At 40.4% G+C, this 18,088-nt stretch overlaps 2 protein-coding genes across 2 annotated transcripts in view; both read left to right on the top strand.

Moving 5' to 3' along the window:
* Window positions 1-3,334, top strand: part of LOC311419447 (homeobox protein Hox-B9a-like) — a gene marked incomplete at both ends in the record, with an annotated part of 6,817 nt that extends 3,483 nt beyond the window's left edge. The window contains one exon of the mRNA XM_084488937.1: window positions 3,099-3,334. Coding sequence (XP_084345063.1) covers window positions 3,099-3,334 — 236 coding nt within the window. The remainder of the gene's footprint in view (window positions 1-3,098) is intronic.
* Window positions 3,335-13,761: 10,427 nt separating this feature from the next.
* On the top strand, window positions 13,762-17,973 carry hoxb8a (homeobox B8a). Its single transcript, XM_084488863.1, has 2 exons — window positions 13,762-14,207; window positions 16,822-17,973. Exons 1-2 carry the CDS (start codon window positions 13,775-13,777, stop codon window positions 17,202-17,204), a joined length of 816 nt encoding a protein of 271 aa, XP_084344989.1. The 5' UTR covers window positions 13,762-13,774; the 3' UTR covers window positions 17,205-17,973.
* Window positions 17,974-18,088: the final 115 nt, after the last annotated feature.

Here is an 18,088-nt window from a genome sequence, read left to right as displayed (position 1 = left end):
CTCTGGAGCTAATAAATGGTCTTGGAGGTGATTATACACTTGGGAAATGCGAAGCACCCACTTTAAGCGTGACAAAACCCCATCGCCTTACCTTTCGCTGGCATCTAACCTCTTTTGAGCCCGGTATTATTTGCGTTGAGATGAAATCGATCTACATGTTTAAAAGTCGGGGGAAAAATTGATTTCAGACGTTAGTATGGACGTATTTGCTGATGATAGTCACTAACCGTGTGAATTACAGGCCATAGGCTCCCTGTGAATAACATGCCCTGGTTCTATCAGAGCCACCAGGCACAGTGTTGCAAATCTTCAGTGACAGCACCAAAGTGGCCCCATATCTCGATCTAGGTCTAAATAACATAAGATGCGCTTTGTTCACTGCAGCAAAACACCAAAGCATTTCTACCACTAGTAAGCTGGCAAAGACAATGCCATATCACAAAACACATGAATAAAAGAGCATGGGATCATAAAGAGATGAGCACTGAGACAATATGCCTCCCCTGTCTCTCTCTCTCTCTCTCTCTCTCTCTCTCTCTCTCTCATGCACGTACCGTTACGCACACACACACACACACACACACACACACACACACACACACACACACACACACACACACACACACACACACACACACACACACACACACACACACACACACACACACACACACACACATGCACATGCATACACACTTTCTGTGTTAAGACAGATCTGGCTTTCCCCTTTACTTTTAAGTGATAAGATCATCACTGGTCCCTCCTAAGTCAATTGACCGAGGTTACTTTGGCACAGGATATAAACAATCTAATTTCAATTCTTATATTGCAGAGCTGAGACTATGCCAATGGTGTCTCCAAAGCATCAGTTCACTACATTTCCCTCTCTGGGTAGAGACCCTGCCTTGAACCTAAGGTGTTTTCATCAGTAACTGAACTCTGACAAAAGCTGGGATCCGGTTTTGCAGCTTCTTCGAGCAACGCTTTTATTCGACTGTGCAATAATCAGAACCCGCTGTCAATTTGATGTGGCTTTTCTTTCACTATGAGTCCTCCCGACATCCCACTGAATATATTTCTTCATTAGCTACAGCAACCAACCATAAAAATGGTATCACCGCTCTAAAATATTGGGTTCATGCTTCAATGTAGCTCCAGAGGAAAACAGAGATATTTGGCGATAGTCTGGCATGCATAGCGTGTGTAGAAAAAAACAAAAACCTCTGTCATTGCTAAGATGCCTGTCTTGGCGATTCACAGAGTGAACACCAAATAGATTTTAGCCCTTTACCAGACGCATGCATTCCCAAGAACTGTATTTCACTAATTACATTGCTCCTAATTCCCTAGAGACAAGGGTGGAGTCAGAGAGAGAGAGAGAGAGAGAGAGAGAGAGAGAGAGAGAGAGAGAGAGAGAGAGAGAGAGAGAGAGAGAGAGAGAGAGAGAGAGAGAGAGAGAGAAATACAGAGATAGTGAGATAGAAGAATACAAGGTATAGTATAGCCTAGCCCCGGCCTTAGCATTCTATAGCCTATGTAAGCTTAGCACAATGAAGACAATTCTCACAATTATTGTCAGAAAACACCTTAAAGCATTTGCTGATTTTGTCATTAAGATACGACACAGAAATGCATAGTGCATAGTGTTTTCCCTGCACTTAAATTTTAAGAGTTTTAACATATTCCTATTTTCATGGACATGTCTACAATTCAGAATACAAAAATTGTACGTGACACCAATGTTTGCTATCTGATGAGTTCCTTCCTGTTCTATTCGATTGCAAATGCAGAATAAAATCATGATCCTATATAATCTTGTTTTCTTCAATTGCCTTCTAATTTAGACAAGGCCGCTACTTCTATAACCCACTACACATCTATTACAAATTTAATCTTGTATAGTACAATCTACGTATTTCTGCGCTACGCCAAGTTATTTTTCTGAAACTAGGTATGACAGCAGCACTATAAAACATTTTTGTCGCTACTCCAATTTTATAATTGTCATTTATCAAACGCTGCCATCCATAGTTACTTACTTAGGCTGATTACTGTCAGCCTGAGTTGTAAGTCAGTTCTGATACAAGTGACTGTTAAATGTTAATGTACCTTGGGAGTCAGATCTTCACTCATAGAAGGTGTAGACATCGTTCTCCAGAAGGTGGCCTTGCAAGATATGCTTGTGAGCCGCCATGTCTACATGGCAGCAACTTCACAAACAACAATGTTTTCTATTGAAGTATTTTAACCTCTCATTAAACATGTTAATAGCCAGGGAACACCTGAAAAGGTTGTGTGCGAAGTTTAGTATAAAAGCTATTCCATCCAACCTGAGACAGAGTTCACAGACTCATCATTTATACTTTTAAAGTAATCTCCTTTTCCCCATTTGTTTTACAATAGCCTGTAGTTATTGACTTAAAGTTTTTCAGAAATGGTTTCCTTAAAATCACCCACGTCAGAAACGCCATAATGATTCACAGATTCATCCGCAGGGTGTCATAAATCGTTTTGATTTGGTAAGGCAAGTAGTAAAGTATTCTTCCTGTAGGCAAAATATCTAATAATCTCACCTCACAATGTGGCTCTTGGACAACAAACCTGTGATATAAATCCAAGTGTCTCCAATCACTGAGGTGGATGAAGATGTGTGTAGAGAATTTATTTGTTATTTAAATATATTGTTGTTTTATTGGTTCACATTAATTTGAATGACCATGGTTTAGTAATATAATATTACTATGACTACCGGATGCTAGCACAAACCTAATTAGGATTATAAAATGGGGACTTTCTTCTGATGGAAATACTCCAATGATCTTAGAACTAGTTTGTATTTCTGGTTATAAACAATGCATCACATATAATCACTTCAAATCATGATTGCAATCATTCTGCAGTGCAGAACGATTGCAACAAATGCCACAAATGGATACACCAATTGATGTCCAAACGTGCATCTTGTTTGCCTCATGGTTTGCATTTTAAGGCTTTTTAAGGCTGGAGAGAGAATGCTCATCACAAGATGATGATTCCTATATGTGTGTATACACATGGGTAACGCTAAGCTAATGCTGATCTCCTTCTCTGTTCCCTAGTTGATCCCTCCACCAACTGGCTGCATGCACGTTCCTCCAGGAAGAAGCGGTGTCCCTACACCAAGTACCAGACCCTGGAGCTGGAGAAGGAGTTCCTCTTCAACATGTACCTCACGAGAGACCGCAGGAACGAGGTGGCGAGGGCTCTGAGCCTCACGGAGCGGCAGGTGAAGATCTGGTTCCAGAACAGGAGAATGAAGATGAAGAAACAGAGCAAGGACCAGCCGAAAGACTAGCGCTTCATACACACGTATACGCACGTAGGGCTACATACAAACATGCATACATACCGGTACATACATACATGCATATATTCATGCATACAACACATACATACATACATACAGTCATACATACATGCATGCATACATACACATATACTTACATACTTACATACATACATACATACATACATACATACATACATACATACATACATACATACTTACATACATACATACATACATACTTACATACATACATACATACATACAGTACTACATACATAAATGCGTACATACACACATGCATACAAGCATGTATATTCAAGTGCATACATGTATATAGTACATGTATGTAGATACATGTTGACATGAATACACACATACACACAAACAATAACATAAAGATATGTACTTATGCGCACGCTTAGACACGCATGCACATTCATTTATTTGCAATATTATCTCATGATAAAGTGTGGTTACAGGTTTTATTATATTTGCAGAGATGGCCAGGTATTGTCCACTATTCTAAGCCAAACGCTAAATAGCCTACTAAAGGTATTTAACTGGGCTATAGGCCTATACGTCTTCGTCTGCTATGCCATATAAATCTTTTTCTCTCTCAAATTATTTTCAATGGACGTACGGAGATCGTAATGAAACAATGATAGACTGAATATGCGTCCTTGACTCCCTCACCCTTGATTTGAACCTCACAATGTTCTCCTCAACATCATAATGTGTCTGTGTATACGAGCATTGTAACCCAGAGCGCTTTTACTTTCATGACTTTCTTTTTTTTGTATATCTGCTTTTGTTATTGTATATACAGACTACCGTTTTTGGAAACAACCAATGATGCGAGTAAGAGGGTAGAAGTGGGGCTGCCGCGGCCCGAGGATAGGGTAGTGGTGACCGGGGTGGGGTATAGGGAGGGGGGGGGGGGGTCTCGAGCGCTTCTAGTATTAGTTATTTATTGCTCTTGCCGCATTGACACCGGTGCTTCGTCAGGGAGGCGCTTGAAGGTGCTGAAACCGAGTTTTCACGCGGTCATTAATAAACACGAGGAACGGGAGAGCAGGCAGTTCGGTGAGGCGTGCAGTTAATTCTTCTCATTTTTTTGATTGCGCTTGCTCGCTCCCAGTCCCCTCGACTCTGATTAGAAAGATCTCGGATGGCTGAAGTTGACACTATAGCAAAAGGCTCCCGTTCGTTTGCTCGTTTGTTTGTTTGTTTCCAAGTAATTAGACACCACCAAAGCATCAGTATAACGCCGCATCACCTGCTTCGTTGGGTGGATGAGTCCCACTCGATGACTGTAATCTTGTACTCTCGCTCCCTATTATCTACCACAATGCGTCACACACTGCGGTCTACTCTGCTGGCGACCGATAGCGGTAACATGACTACCTGAACATGCATGCACCTTCCTGTACACCAACAACACGCAAGGACTTGATAGGAGCCGCTATAGGCCTATAGCTTTGGGCATAGGTTGTTGTTTTTTATTCTCATGGGTCCTCCTTTTTTATGCCATCCCTTGCGATTTTGAATAACATGCCCACAATAATTACGCAGCTCCCATGCGTAGGCCTATTTCTTGGAAATAATAGGTCTATGAATATATACTATAGCCTATCTTTTTGTCAAACGCCTGCAACTAATAGTCTAACAAGACTTAGTTGTTGTCTTTTCTAGAATACTCCACGGCTACATACATGGCTAGGCGGATATGACTGAAACACAATTTTACGTGCAGTATTATACATATACTATAACTATTCAAATGTTCATATTTCGACCAAGTGTTACATTTCATATTACAATTGAGCTACATAAATGCAGCATTGAATTGGTGTAGAAACAAGCACGCTGTGTCGCGAGGCCCGAAGCGAGGGCTCAGCGTCGTGCAGCCCAACGCAGTTTTATAGCCGCTTCATAAACTAAAAATACTTTGGCCTAATGACGCTGTGTGAATGCGTGTGTGTTGTGCGTGTGGGTGTGCGTGTCTGTATGTGGGTGTGAGGGGGGCGGGCATGAGGGAGAAAATGAGAAACAAACACAGAGACAGAACTCGCGTCTGTGTAAAGTGTGAAAAGGAGGGAACCGCAGAAATACAAAGCGTGTTCCCAGTTTCACCGAGCACCTGTCTTGACCGGACACACAGCTTATTATTTGTGAAGCACGTTTCTACTTATCTGGGTTGGTTTTACAACAACCAGCCTTTTATGTAGCCTAGCCTTTATGCTATAAAACTTCGAAATATTTTCTCAGTCTTGAAAGCAACATAGGTATTTTTCCTATGGACAAACAACCACCAAATCTGTATAAAATGTTTACATGGACTGCGCATGCCACAGTTTAACCGTTATTTCTTCTGTAACTCTTTGGGTATTAAATACATTTGAGGGGAATGCTTACTGACATAGGACATATTTCTAATTTATTGTAAATAAAGTGAGTAACCTCATCAATTTCTTTAGGTATGACATATATGTTGTTGTTTTATACAGTACCTGGAATTTTACTGTACTATAGTATTTTTCTATCATGTATTAGTCTAGATAATGTTTACATGTGTTTGTGCTGTTTTGTCGGTTGCAACATCACTCCAATAACTAGGTATGATATATAATCACAAAATATAGACAATATTGAGAATAAGAATAACGAAAATTAGTGAAAGGAAAGTATGTACCTTCCTAATTCTCTCAAATATAGACATAGATATACAAAAATATACAAGAAGCGGATAATAACGAAGACATTGGAATTTGGTCCACGAATGACACTTCAACAACTTTCAGTTATCTTCCATTGTAATATTTTGTGAGTATGCGTGTCTGTATGAAATGTCATCCGAGTGAGATTGGACACCATTAATTATCTGTGCCTCATTGTACTTTTTTTGTTTTCATGTTTCTATTTGTCATTTTCTGTGTTGTTTCTCTGTGCTACGGCACTGCTGATGCTGGATTCGTATTAAAACGCAGTTTACAGAACGACCATGTCTTGGTTTCATGTCATGTTGTCCAGCGTGCTGTTGTTTTAATGAATTGCCCATCGTCTACGAATCCCCTTGGTAAACACATGCACACAGTAGATTAAAATGTCACATGACCGCGTTCCAATTGCGGGCTATGTGCTAGAATGAAGTTGCCTTAGGATTGGCGCCGGGGAGCGCGAGGCAGGCATAATGGACTTCATTTTCTCTGCTGTCATTGCTATCTCTTTTCTCGATATAATTTAATCCCAGTGGAGACAGAGTGTAAGATATCCCTGCATGTGTTCAAACCGAAGCAGGACATATTTGTCTGCATTATACACTGATGGTTAAAGGAAATGGCGTCTGTTTGGCTCCAGGACCAAAACAGTGTCATCGACCCATAAACACTCACGCGCACGCGCAGTCACGCACCGCGTTTTTCTGTTGAGTGCATTTATTAAAAGCGTCGTTGCCCATCAATTGACGCCATCTCGACGTCTGAGAATCCTTCGGCTACACTTACTTTGGTTGATTCGCTTTGGTAACATTATGGACACTTTAATTTGGTCTAATTCGTTCTGGATGCCCTGCTGCTATCCTTATTCTTTTTTGTTAAATATCTTCTGCTAGCCCGAAACTGTGAATGTGTTTTTTAGCTGAAGGCACAAACATGTAATAGTGATGCTAGCTGTAGACTATAACACATACGAAAAATATGAACGAATAATAGTAAATATTGCTATTGTGATATTCATAAAACGAAATAATATTCAATTATTATAGTAGCATTACATTATATTAATACATTACATGTATACAGGTAGGTATGGTATGTTGATATTGATTAAAATAGTAGGCCGATTTGAAATTATGAAGTAGCCTATAAGAAGTAACGTATAATAATAACAGTTTAATAGTATTAGACTGGCTCAAAGATACTAAAACTCAACGCATGCACTCCAGTATTCCTTGCACAAACACCAAAGGATCATGCAGCGACACAATGTTCTTCTGAGTTTAACAATTACATTTAAGGGTGTTATAGCGAGGACGCTGCACAGTGGCTGCCCATTGCTCCTGTATCCTGGCTATAGTGATGGGTTAAATGCAGAGATCCCATCGTTGTAGCAAGGCCATAAATAAAGTTTATTCTTTTTCTTTATGATATCGACGCTCTTTCTGTGATTTTTTGTTTAATCCCAGTGGCCGGTCATTGATATTGTAATGTTTGACCCTACTTCAAACCCCGCTCCCCTATAGGTTAAAGGGATAATAAAAAGTACTCTACATGGAGCAATTGTGGGCATCTGGAAACAATTGTGGACCTTTGGTAATAATCCACTGAAAATATTGTCTGTAGAAATTGTTTTCTTTCTTTCATCATGAATCTAACAGACAGCATAGGCCTATATAGAAGAAAAGCCCGAATACCCGTTATGTTGTACAAATGCCTCTTGCTGTTCACGTGGTTACATCAACATAAAACAGATCAAAGAGCTGAAGATTTGAACAAAGTTTAATTTAATGTATTCTTGTTTCTATTGTCAATACAAACCAGCCAAAAGCCACTGTCAAAATATGCTATTAATAATACCTTGTTGATCTCTATAGCAACAACACACACACATACACACACACACACACACACACATACACACACACACACACACACACACACACACACACACACACACACACACACACACACACACACACACACACACACACACACACATACATGTACACGAACGCACTCAAAAAATAGAAACTGTAAAAATGTAAATGCTATTCGCCAAAGCTATTCCAGAAGGTCTGTGAATCCTACGAGAGGGACTTAAGTGAAGGAATTCGCCGCCTGTGAGACTGTGGTCTAGAAGTGTCTCTATATAGATCTACCATTCTGGACTAATTAACTGTTGTATTTTGAAGCACGCGCCAAGGACTGTTTGCTGCACAGCAGATGTTGCTCTGACGCAGACAGCGAATCCTTCGTCCCTTTTCTCATGGATGTGTACACGCTTATACTGCGTGTCAAAAAGTAAAAAATACATAAGAGATGTCTGTAATAGAAGCATAATAGACGCTTCAACCCTTCAACACCTGATCCACGTTGACTAGGCCCCTATGTATTGTATGTTAGGCCCAATGCTAAGAAACACAATTTCAATTTTTCAAAATTCATGCAAGTAGTCAACATTAGCCAACATTAGCGATGATCAAATATTTTCTTAAGGCAAATACCAAAACAGTACTCACCTAGTTTATAAGCGATTATATAGGCCTATATATATATCATTTTGTGAGTGTTGGTGTTTTTTTTTAGCGTATCCTTTTTTTTCTTTTTTTCTTTCTTTCTTAAACATCAATATATTACGCAAACCTTATATTTGTTAAAACAATGAAAATGTAGATAATGTAGATAATCACATTCGTCTCCTACTTTAATAGCCTGTTTACCTTTTTGGTTAATTTGGTGTTAGCCTTTCTTGTAAACAATTACGTTTAATATTTTGTACGATTCAAACACTACACGCGTGGGAGACTTTGGGTTCACCTGTTTTTCTTTGCCGACTTCCTATTTTCAAAGAAGGAAGCAAACAGCACGAGATCAGAGGATGTGATGTGCGCGCCCTTGGGGGTGCGCGGAGCTCTGCCGCTCGCTCGTGAGAAAAGACGCATGTGGAAGAGCTGACTGTTGTAAAAAAAAAAGGAAAAGAAAAGAAAGAAGAAGATCCAATGCAGTGCGGTGCAATAAAGGAATATGACGGCTATAAAAGTTTATAGGGTATACATTTTTGAAGGTTAAGAACTAAACGCCTGTAAAGCAAACACGCAGAAGAAGGGGGAGGAGGAAGTATTGGGAATATTAGAAAAGTTTTAAATCTCTCACGATAGCCTAAATATTATCTTTATTTGAGGGATTCAATGTTGGCTCAACTCAAGATGTGTAATCCATTTCAAGATGTACTGTGGGATGAAAGGATATGCCTGCTCCGGCCTAACCAACATTTCGCTTCAATTTCATTAAATGTATCGTGCCTAAAACTCTTGATTATCCAATTTAATCGGCTAATGTCAATATATATATATATATTAAGAATAATTTGAAAAGTATGGCTACGGCATGAGTTGCTTTTGCAGCTTAGGTGTTGGTGATAAGCCATTAAAAGCCTTTACTTATTTAGGTTTACGTCGGCGGTCCCCGTTGGGAGATCTGGAGCGCAATTTATTGTTTTGTGGCAACGTTTGCTGTCCGACCACGACTGTCTCCCCCACCCACACCTGCCTTGCCCTGTTCCTGTGTGTGTGTGTGTGTGTGTGTGTGTGTGTGTGTGTGTGTGTGTGTGTGTGTGTGTGTGTGTGTGTGTGTGTGTGTGTGTGTGTGTGTGTGTGTGTGTGTGTGTGTGTGTGTGTGTGTGTGTCACTGACTTGGAAAGGAGAGGCAAACCCCAGTGTTGTTATAGGTCCTTCCTAGCCTCCCTTTGTCTCACTTCCGAAACGGTGCATCCTAACAGCGGGGCCATAAAACGTAACAACAAAACACATCAGCGAGCCGCCAGACGTCTGAGATAGTCGACTCCTAATGTCATTTTTACAACCCAAAGGCCATGGTGCTGTAGGACGCAATGAGTTGGGCTTCATTGGGTATTTGCGCCTAATTCAAGTAGGCCTATGGCACACAAAAGAGAAAAAACGTAATTATTGGCCTATTTGATGATTTAAAGCAATAGATATAACAATGTAAACTAACTCTGTCAAGAGAGCGATGTTTCACTTGTGCGCTTATAATCATGACTTGGTTAGTTATTTCCTTATTTACGTATTCTACGTATTTAATCTCAGTAGTGATAATGTTGGTGGCTTTTTTCTCAGTTTTACTCCCTTTTTATATATTTTTCTACTTATTTCGTTTTCGGTATGAAGCTCCTCAAAACTACTTTACGTTATATTATCTAAATATATATAATAGCAGTTTCTAATTGTTTTTATTAAATTATTAAAATTATTTATATGATTGTGTTATTTTATAGTTGGATTATTATATTACTATAATTTTTTTATAATCATTATATTATATTGCATCAAGTAATAAAGAGCAATACGTAGGCTATTATTAATGTCATTGCTAATTATTAATGTCATGTATTACTACTACTACTGCTGGATTTGCTGTAAATTGTTCTATAAAGGAAATTAAACTATTCAAATATTATTATTCAATAATGCCTTTTTCTTTCTTAAAAAGGCCGAATATATTATATTTATTTCGTTTAGTTTGTTATAGCACACTACAGCCAAACGAGCGTCTTATTATTTAAATGTGTTCCAACACGTTTAATCTGTGCTATAAATTGTCCTACTTATGTTCATGAATTTTATTTTAAGAGCTATTATTACAATTTGGATTGAACTAGATCGTATTTGTTGCCACAAAACAATGCAATCGATTTCCTTTATTTGTTACGTACAATGGCCACTTGGTGGCACTCTTGCTCCATCAAACATCGGTAGTTTCAAAATGAGACCGCACTTCCATGATCACTTTTAAACAGGAGGGACTTTGTGTAAGCTATAAAGATAGTAAAGTATAGAGATAGGCGCATCATTGTGACTGTATGGTACTTGAGGTAGATATCTTAAAGGACACGGGAACACTAAATAATTAAACATTGTGATTTAAAATTATCTTAACATTTAACTTGCTTTGACTTAAACTATCTTTTGTAGAGCACACACTAACAACAACTCAACAACACAATAGTGGGCGCATAATTGACAATTTACAGAGATTTAGAGTATATTCATTTATAAAGGCTATCATTTCATTTATTAAATCAAAGCACAATAATGATCAGAGCAAAACTGCCAATTCAATCAATTCAAGTGGTTTTGTTATTGTGGCCCATCTATAGGCATACGATAGGGTTGTATAGACCGAACATTTGAATAATATGCGAGCCAGGGTATTACAGTGTCTATCCTACTATGTGGCGCTGGGTTTCTCTCTAGATTCAGTATAGGCCTATTCAATGGGAAGATGCTTTGTTTACTGGGAAGTTGTGAAACGAGGGTTGTGACAGATACGAGGACGCTTGTTGCGGTGAAAGCGATTTGAAATGCCTTTTCTCAGTGTGCTTGTCCATTATCGAGATGCAAAGCCTATAGGAACAAGGCTTATCAGATTACTAGAAAATTGCCATAGGCCTGTGTGTTTATTGGTTTAATCACAAGATTATCTCGATTTAGTGGAAAACCTATAGTCAGGGAAAAGAAAATGTAATTATGAAAACAAAATTTATGAAACTAAACTCGGAATACGTTATTTACGTACAAAATAACATGTATCATGTTGCTCCTGTTAATGTGCGAGGCTTATCTGGTTGGTTTTCGTCCGGGTATCTGTGCCGTTACGTTGAACCACCACAATTCTTGAATGTTAAAATTACCATAGTCCCCAAAAACAAAAATTGTCCCTTTAACCAAAAAATTAAAGGAGCCGTATTTGCCGTTAACAAAAATAACACATCGCCTAGGCCTAACATAACACATGCATGGTTCAAACCATCGTACACCTGCTATGGCAATACCAATTGGGAAATATTTAGGTATAGGATTGTTCATATGAGTACGTGAAGGCCTCTGATCACATACAGCCGCTGTGCGGTAGGCCTGCTTTACATTCACTAATAAGCCATTGCAAAAGGTTCAAGTGAATATTTTCACCACGTTGATATTTACATGCTTTGGTTGTTACAGAACATCTAACTTACCATCTCGTTAACCGGGTCTCAGATATACTACAACAATTGTCTTTACTGAGCCCAGGGTTCGAACCCTTGGCCCTTCATAATGATGAGAGGCCGTATGGAAAACACAACTAAAATGACAATTAAATTCGTAGATATTTCCGAGGGGCTGAAATGAGCTTCGAGTGAGGCGTTTACTGCCTTCGGTCGAGGCACCTCGTAAAACCCTAACTGCTTTTTTGATGCACGACGTAAACAACCAAACACTGCCCCGGCGTTTATGGCATTTTATAGTTTGTTAAGCCATTTACAGACACTTTCTCCATTACCATCAGCGGCGATACAAGAGCACCCCACACAACTACAACAGACAACACACAAACAACGAGACCGGCTCCAACCCCGTATAACGTGATATTTTTTAAAATGATCAAAATGTTACATCGAGCCACGGCCATTCAATTCACGAACTAAACGCTGGACCGCGTGCGCGGGAAAGGGGGCTTTGACAGCTAGTTTTAAAACCTCCATAATTTTTAATAGTGACCTAGCCTACTTGTTAAAAGCGACACCAATTAGAATAGCCGAATCTCCTTTTCGCTGATTGTATTCTCACTCTCTCGCGCGCGCGCACACACACACACACACACACACACACACACACACACACACACACACACACACACACACACACACACACACACACACACACACACACACACACACACACACACACAATGGCCTGCATTGACATTTTCGTTGCCAGTGCGGGATGTGTTAATTCTCAGGGATCTGAAGTTTTAAGGGGATAAAAAAATCAAGGAAGATGCTCACATGCAATCCACAGTTCTAACCTTCTTCTGATTAGCCACTGCTTAAAAAAACCAAACACAATGTAGTTTTTTCTGTTGAAGGAGTCCTTCAGGAGAGGAGTGTGGGCTTAGTTGGTGAACAGGGAGGGGGGGGGGGAGAGAGGCTGGGGGAGGGGGGGAGTCGGGGGGCTTGATCGGATGCAAAGCGGCAGAATTCTCATTAAGTTTCTCCCCCCTCGCTTGAATATATTAATCCTGCACATATTCTCACCCCCTCCCTCCCCATCATTCTCCCTTCTGCACCCCTTTGCATCCCTACTCTCAGCGGCCCCTCGTTTCTCCCCCACTCAGTGTTTCTCTCCCCTCTTTCTCTTTTCACCTCTCTTTTCTCATTCTCTCGCTCCTCGCATCACAGACGCTCAGAGCGCAGAGTGGAGACCGAGAGATTCGTCGCGAGGGGGAACACTGTGTGGGAAAGCCAATGGGATGAAGAGTTGATAATAGATGCAAATTATCCCTGAAACAGACACCGGCAAAAATATGAAACAACTCATTTGCAGAGGAGTAAATCACGGAAAAAACGTTTGAGAGCTTGGCAGGAATCCGCGCTATACCGGAATTGTGATGCGCACGAACCCTTCCTCTTCTTCTGCGCTGGAGATTTTATGGAATCGGCGTGATTGTTGTGGCTGGCTACCGCTATTCACTTCACAACCGGCTTGTTTGTTGTGGTCGGGAAAAACACAACATTGAAACACACCGGTGGCTGACCTGTCTTTCTTTTTGTATGCTGTTTGTCTCTCTTCCTCTGCTGAAAAGTCACGACCAAAAATCACAATCCTACTAATTCTAACTTCTCAATCTCCTAACAATCCAAAAAATAACGACTTCGTCCAACAACTCAACGATGAGTTCCTATTTCGTCAACTCGCTGTTCTCTAAATACAAAAGTGGGGACTCGTTACGTCCGAACTACTACGAGTGCGGCTTCGCACAGGACCTCGCTGGCAGCCGACCCACCGTGGTTTACGGCCCCGGCTCGGGGGCAACTTTTCAGCACCCTCCGCAAATCCAGGACTTTTACCACCATGGCGCCTCCACCCTACCCAGCAATCCGTACCCGCAGAGCCCATGCGCGGTCACTTGCCACGGCGAGCCCGGTAACTTCTACGGATACGACGCCCTCCAACGCCAGACACTTTTCGGGGCTCAAGACGCGGACCTGGTGCAGTATAGCGACTGTAAACTCAGCGGAGCGCCCGGACTAGGTGGAGATGACGCGGAAGGCACCGAGCAGAGCCCCTCGCCGACCCAGCTCTTTCCATGGATGAGGCCACAAGGTGAGGACGTTTGCTTCAATAATAACACATTCACGAGTACAAACTTTGCGAGGCTACAGCATTGATGTAAAAAAATGTGTATTCGCCTCCTGAGCGAACGCAACGGCGGAGCGCCGATAGCGACCCTTCTTCGCTTCTGCACTCCGGCTCAGAGAGTGGGGCATAGGGGTAGAAAAGTCCGAAAATGAGTAAACCAGCTTTGCCAGAGCAGCAATTCGACTTCTGGCTTTTACGGTGATGCGCAAGTGAGACAATACGTGTTTATGGTTTTATTAGGAGCACCATAACTTGCGAATGAGTTTAGTGTTTAATTACCCCTGCCATAGGGTTCAGGAAACACGCTACAGGACTGAGACCCACTGACACACACAGGTCAGATGTAAAGAAGGGGGGATGGAGCGCGAGAGGAACTTTTCTGTCTAAAGTTGAACATACAAATAATATACAAAAGGTCGAACAGCTGATCTACATCGTATATCTCACACGGAGGGCCATATAGAAATAATCAATGAAGTAGCACACTCAAACGCAAAACTATTGCATCAAGGGGGGAAGAACTGCATCTTTCAAGTGCCCTCTTTGCTGGACACATTTACACACCTCGGAGCTGGTTAACACCAGGGCAAAAGTTTACCGTTGTATTTTTACGACTGTGGTCCCGTGGACATCAACATTCCCCATAACGTGCCTGTTTCGACCGGATAGCTGCTGTAAGTCTGTCCGTGTGCTTGTAGCCTTTAAATGTTATCACATCTAGGTGTGGGGTCGAAAGTGAACTTTTTTTTTCTTTGAACTCCACTAATCTATACACAGGGTACTCTGTTTTACGACGATGGCGGCACAGATTTAATAGTTAATGTGTAGCTTACAAATAAACCACTTTGAGAATATACATAGGCTATAGTATACGTTATGAGTGGGGCATTATTGTTTGATTCCGTTTCTCAATAATTTTCTGTGTTCACGGGAACTCTAACATTAATAGAAATGTGGAATGTTACAGATGGTCCAATGAAACGCCTGCATAAAAACAAACCATCGTCCGAGATGATATGGGTGGCCATGGCTATAATTGAAAGAGTCACATCATTATGGATTGATTACGCTGGCTGAGATTTACGTGAGTAAGAATAGGAAAAGGGATATGGAGAAAGGAAAGGAAACCGGAATGGGTTGACGTGTGTGCTACAGTAGGCTAGAGGCTAGCAGTCCATTTTCTTAGATGGATGTGTTGCGGCGTGTGCTTGTATTCTGCTTTGTAAATGCTTGGAATATAATTGATGAGAGCAGCCCGTTCTCTTCGGATATGGTTTAGGCCTACAGTAAGCGGTTACTGATGTGGCATGGATGCCCTTGCTCCTCTCTTGGGCATGGCCTTATTGTGTGATAGGCCTACATCGCACTCATTATAAAAGCTCTGATTAGTTTCTCCATTTTCTTGCTGAAACTATACTCCACATGTAGGCCTATCGTTAATTGCTGTATGGCGAGCGAAATGTAATCTTCAAATAGGAAATGCAAACCATTAACGGTTGTTGCGGACTTTCAATAGGCTACACAACTGCTTAAGGCGTTCAATTAATATAATAGACCCATACAATTCAATATTATATAACAAAGGCCTATATCATATAGGCCATGATTGCTTGTACTATATGTAAGCCTCTGCCCCTTCCCCTAGTTTGTTGTGGCTTCTCTTTTTACCAATTCCATACAGCTAATTTGCCTTTGGATTGTTTATCCAATTAGTGTTTGCTTTTCTGCTGTAGCTTTGCTCCAAATGTCGAAGTTCAATGGACGTACCTCGTATGTGTTACCTTTGATAAATATGCCAATGTGTATCAGATTAATCACCAATAGGCTTCTGTCTGTTCATAGGTTAATCTCGCTGATTATTAACTATAAAATGACGTGGGCCTACGTCAACATGACTTGAGTGCCTTCACAATATTGCTTGTCTAGGGTACTTCACAAAAGTGAAATTTGATCCAAAACATGTATGGTTTATCTCTCAATAAAAGTAGGGCATGTCCAGGTAATTTAAACGTTGCTCCGTGAAGTGTAAAAATAAGTAGTAAAACTTACCGCCAGGGCAATATTCCCAACCTCGTGTACTATATTTATGTGTGCAATAACAGTACTACGCTGCAATTGCATAATATATATAATGTTCTTAACTTCTCAGCTAGCGTGGATTATAACACGTTTATGTGTACACACATTCTTTTCGACAACGAGAACAATAACGGAAACAATTCAATGAGATTTGACTTTCTATATTATGTCTTTAGTGTTTAATTAAAGAAATATTGGATCATGTATTAAATAAATATAAACGTTAAACCTTATATGACTTCATAACTGCCATGCATGGTTCATTATGTGAATAATAATAAATAATAATAATAATAATAATAATAATAATAATAGTACGTTTTTCATGTCTGTGAACCTTACTTTATTTACAATTTTAGTTATTTAAATTTCAAAGTAGAGGCAATGCTTAAAACTGATGGTTTTGAACATTGACCAATGACCATTGTGTTAGGCGGCAATGTAATATTTTACTAATCATATTACACGCTTTCCCCATATCTCTCTTTCTGCCTCGTAGCTGCTGGCAGGAGGCGAGGCCGACAGACCTACAGCCGCTATCAGACCCTCGAGCTGGAGAAGGAATTCCTATTCAACCCCTATTTGACCCGTAAGCGCCGCATTGAGGTTTCCCATGCCCTGGCACTGACGGAGAGGCAGGTGAAAATATGGTTCCAGAACCGGCGGATGAAGTGGAAGAAGGAAAACAACAAGGACAAGTTCCCCAGCAGCAAGAGTGAACAGGAGGAGGTTGAGAGGGAAAAGAGGGAGAAAGAACTCAGGGAGGGCGGCAATGCTGGGGGAGGTGGGGGAGCGGGGGGTGCGGGCAGCGTCGCCGGGACGGCCGGGTCGCAGTCTTCCGCCAGCGACGAATGCTGTGACAAGGACAGCAAACAAATGTAGAAGAAAAAAAAACGTATAGAGTAGGAGCGGTGAAATATCATGTGAGTTGTGAGTGTATAAATCACGGACTGTATCGTTGAAGGAACTGATGGCGGAACAGATTTTTTGCCATACAGTGTGAGACCGTTGGACTAATCAAGTCAACGTTTTCAAGAACTTTACGAACTTAAGTCTCCAGAAAGGCGACTTTGCTGGACGTGACTGTATAGGACCTTATGCTTGCTGGGAGATGTTAAAACCTTCTTGACTTTGGGAATGAATGAAACTGGGAATTAAGTATTTGTACTTTTGAACAATTCGTGTAAAAGTGTATGGCGCCTAGTCAAACACACGCACATAAACAAATATAGTCTCTAGTGTCTAATACAAACAAAACAAAACAAAAAACTAAGAAAAAAAGATAGTTTTCTTTCTTTGTCGAACAATTATCGTGAAAACATTTCTATATTGTTAGAAAACGATCATTAACAATTTTATCTTTGGCAGCTGTATAGTTTTTAAGTTAAGATGATGATGGTGCACTTTTTACTGTTCTTCTCACTTATGTGGTTGTTGTTGTTGAAGGTGATAGATGACGACTATAATATGACGACTTAGCAACTTATGAAAATTCCAACAACATGAAACTGCCTATTTATGCCGTTTTAGTAGCCTAAGTCTTATCTCTTTTTTACTCTTAATGCCCTTACATGTTTTTTGTTCGTTTTTTGATCGATGGTGTTTGTTTATGTTATCTTACTTTTCTCTCTTTGGGTAAAAAGCATGCGCACAGTGCAAATAAAGACTATTCATAAAAATGAAAAAAAGAGAGAATAACTGTAATAAAAATGTCAAAGTCCACTATCAATTTAACTTGACGCATTTATTTCCCGCACCTGTGGGTC

Source organism: Micromesistius poutassou (assembly GCF_964030765.1).
Source record: "Micromesistius poutassou genome assembly, chromosome: 1".
In the NCBI taxonomy this organism is placed as follows: Eukaryota; Metazoa; Chordata; class Actinopteri; order Gadiformes; family Gadidae; genus Micromesistius; species Micromesistius poutassou.
This window is presented reverse-complemented; position numbering and strand designations above follow the sequence as displayed.

Coding starts and splice junctions, on each gene's coding strand:
- hoxb8a (XM_084488863.1), top strand. CDS start 13,775: ATGAGTTCCTATTTCGTCAACTCGCTGTTCTCTAAATACAAAAGTGGG. Junction 14,208..16,821: donor TCCATGGATGAGGCCACAAG/GTGAGGACGTTT, acceptor TCTGCCTCGTAG/CTGCTGGCAGGAGGCGAGGC.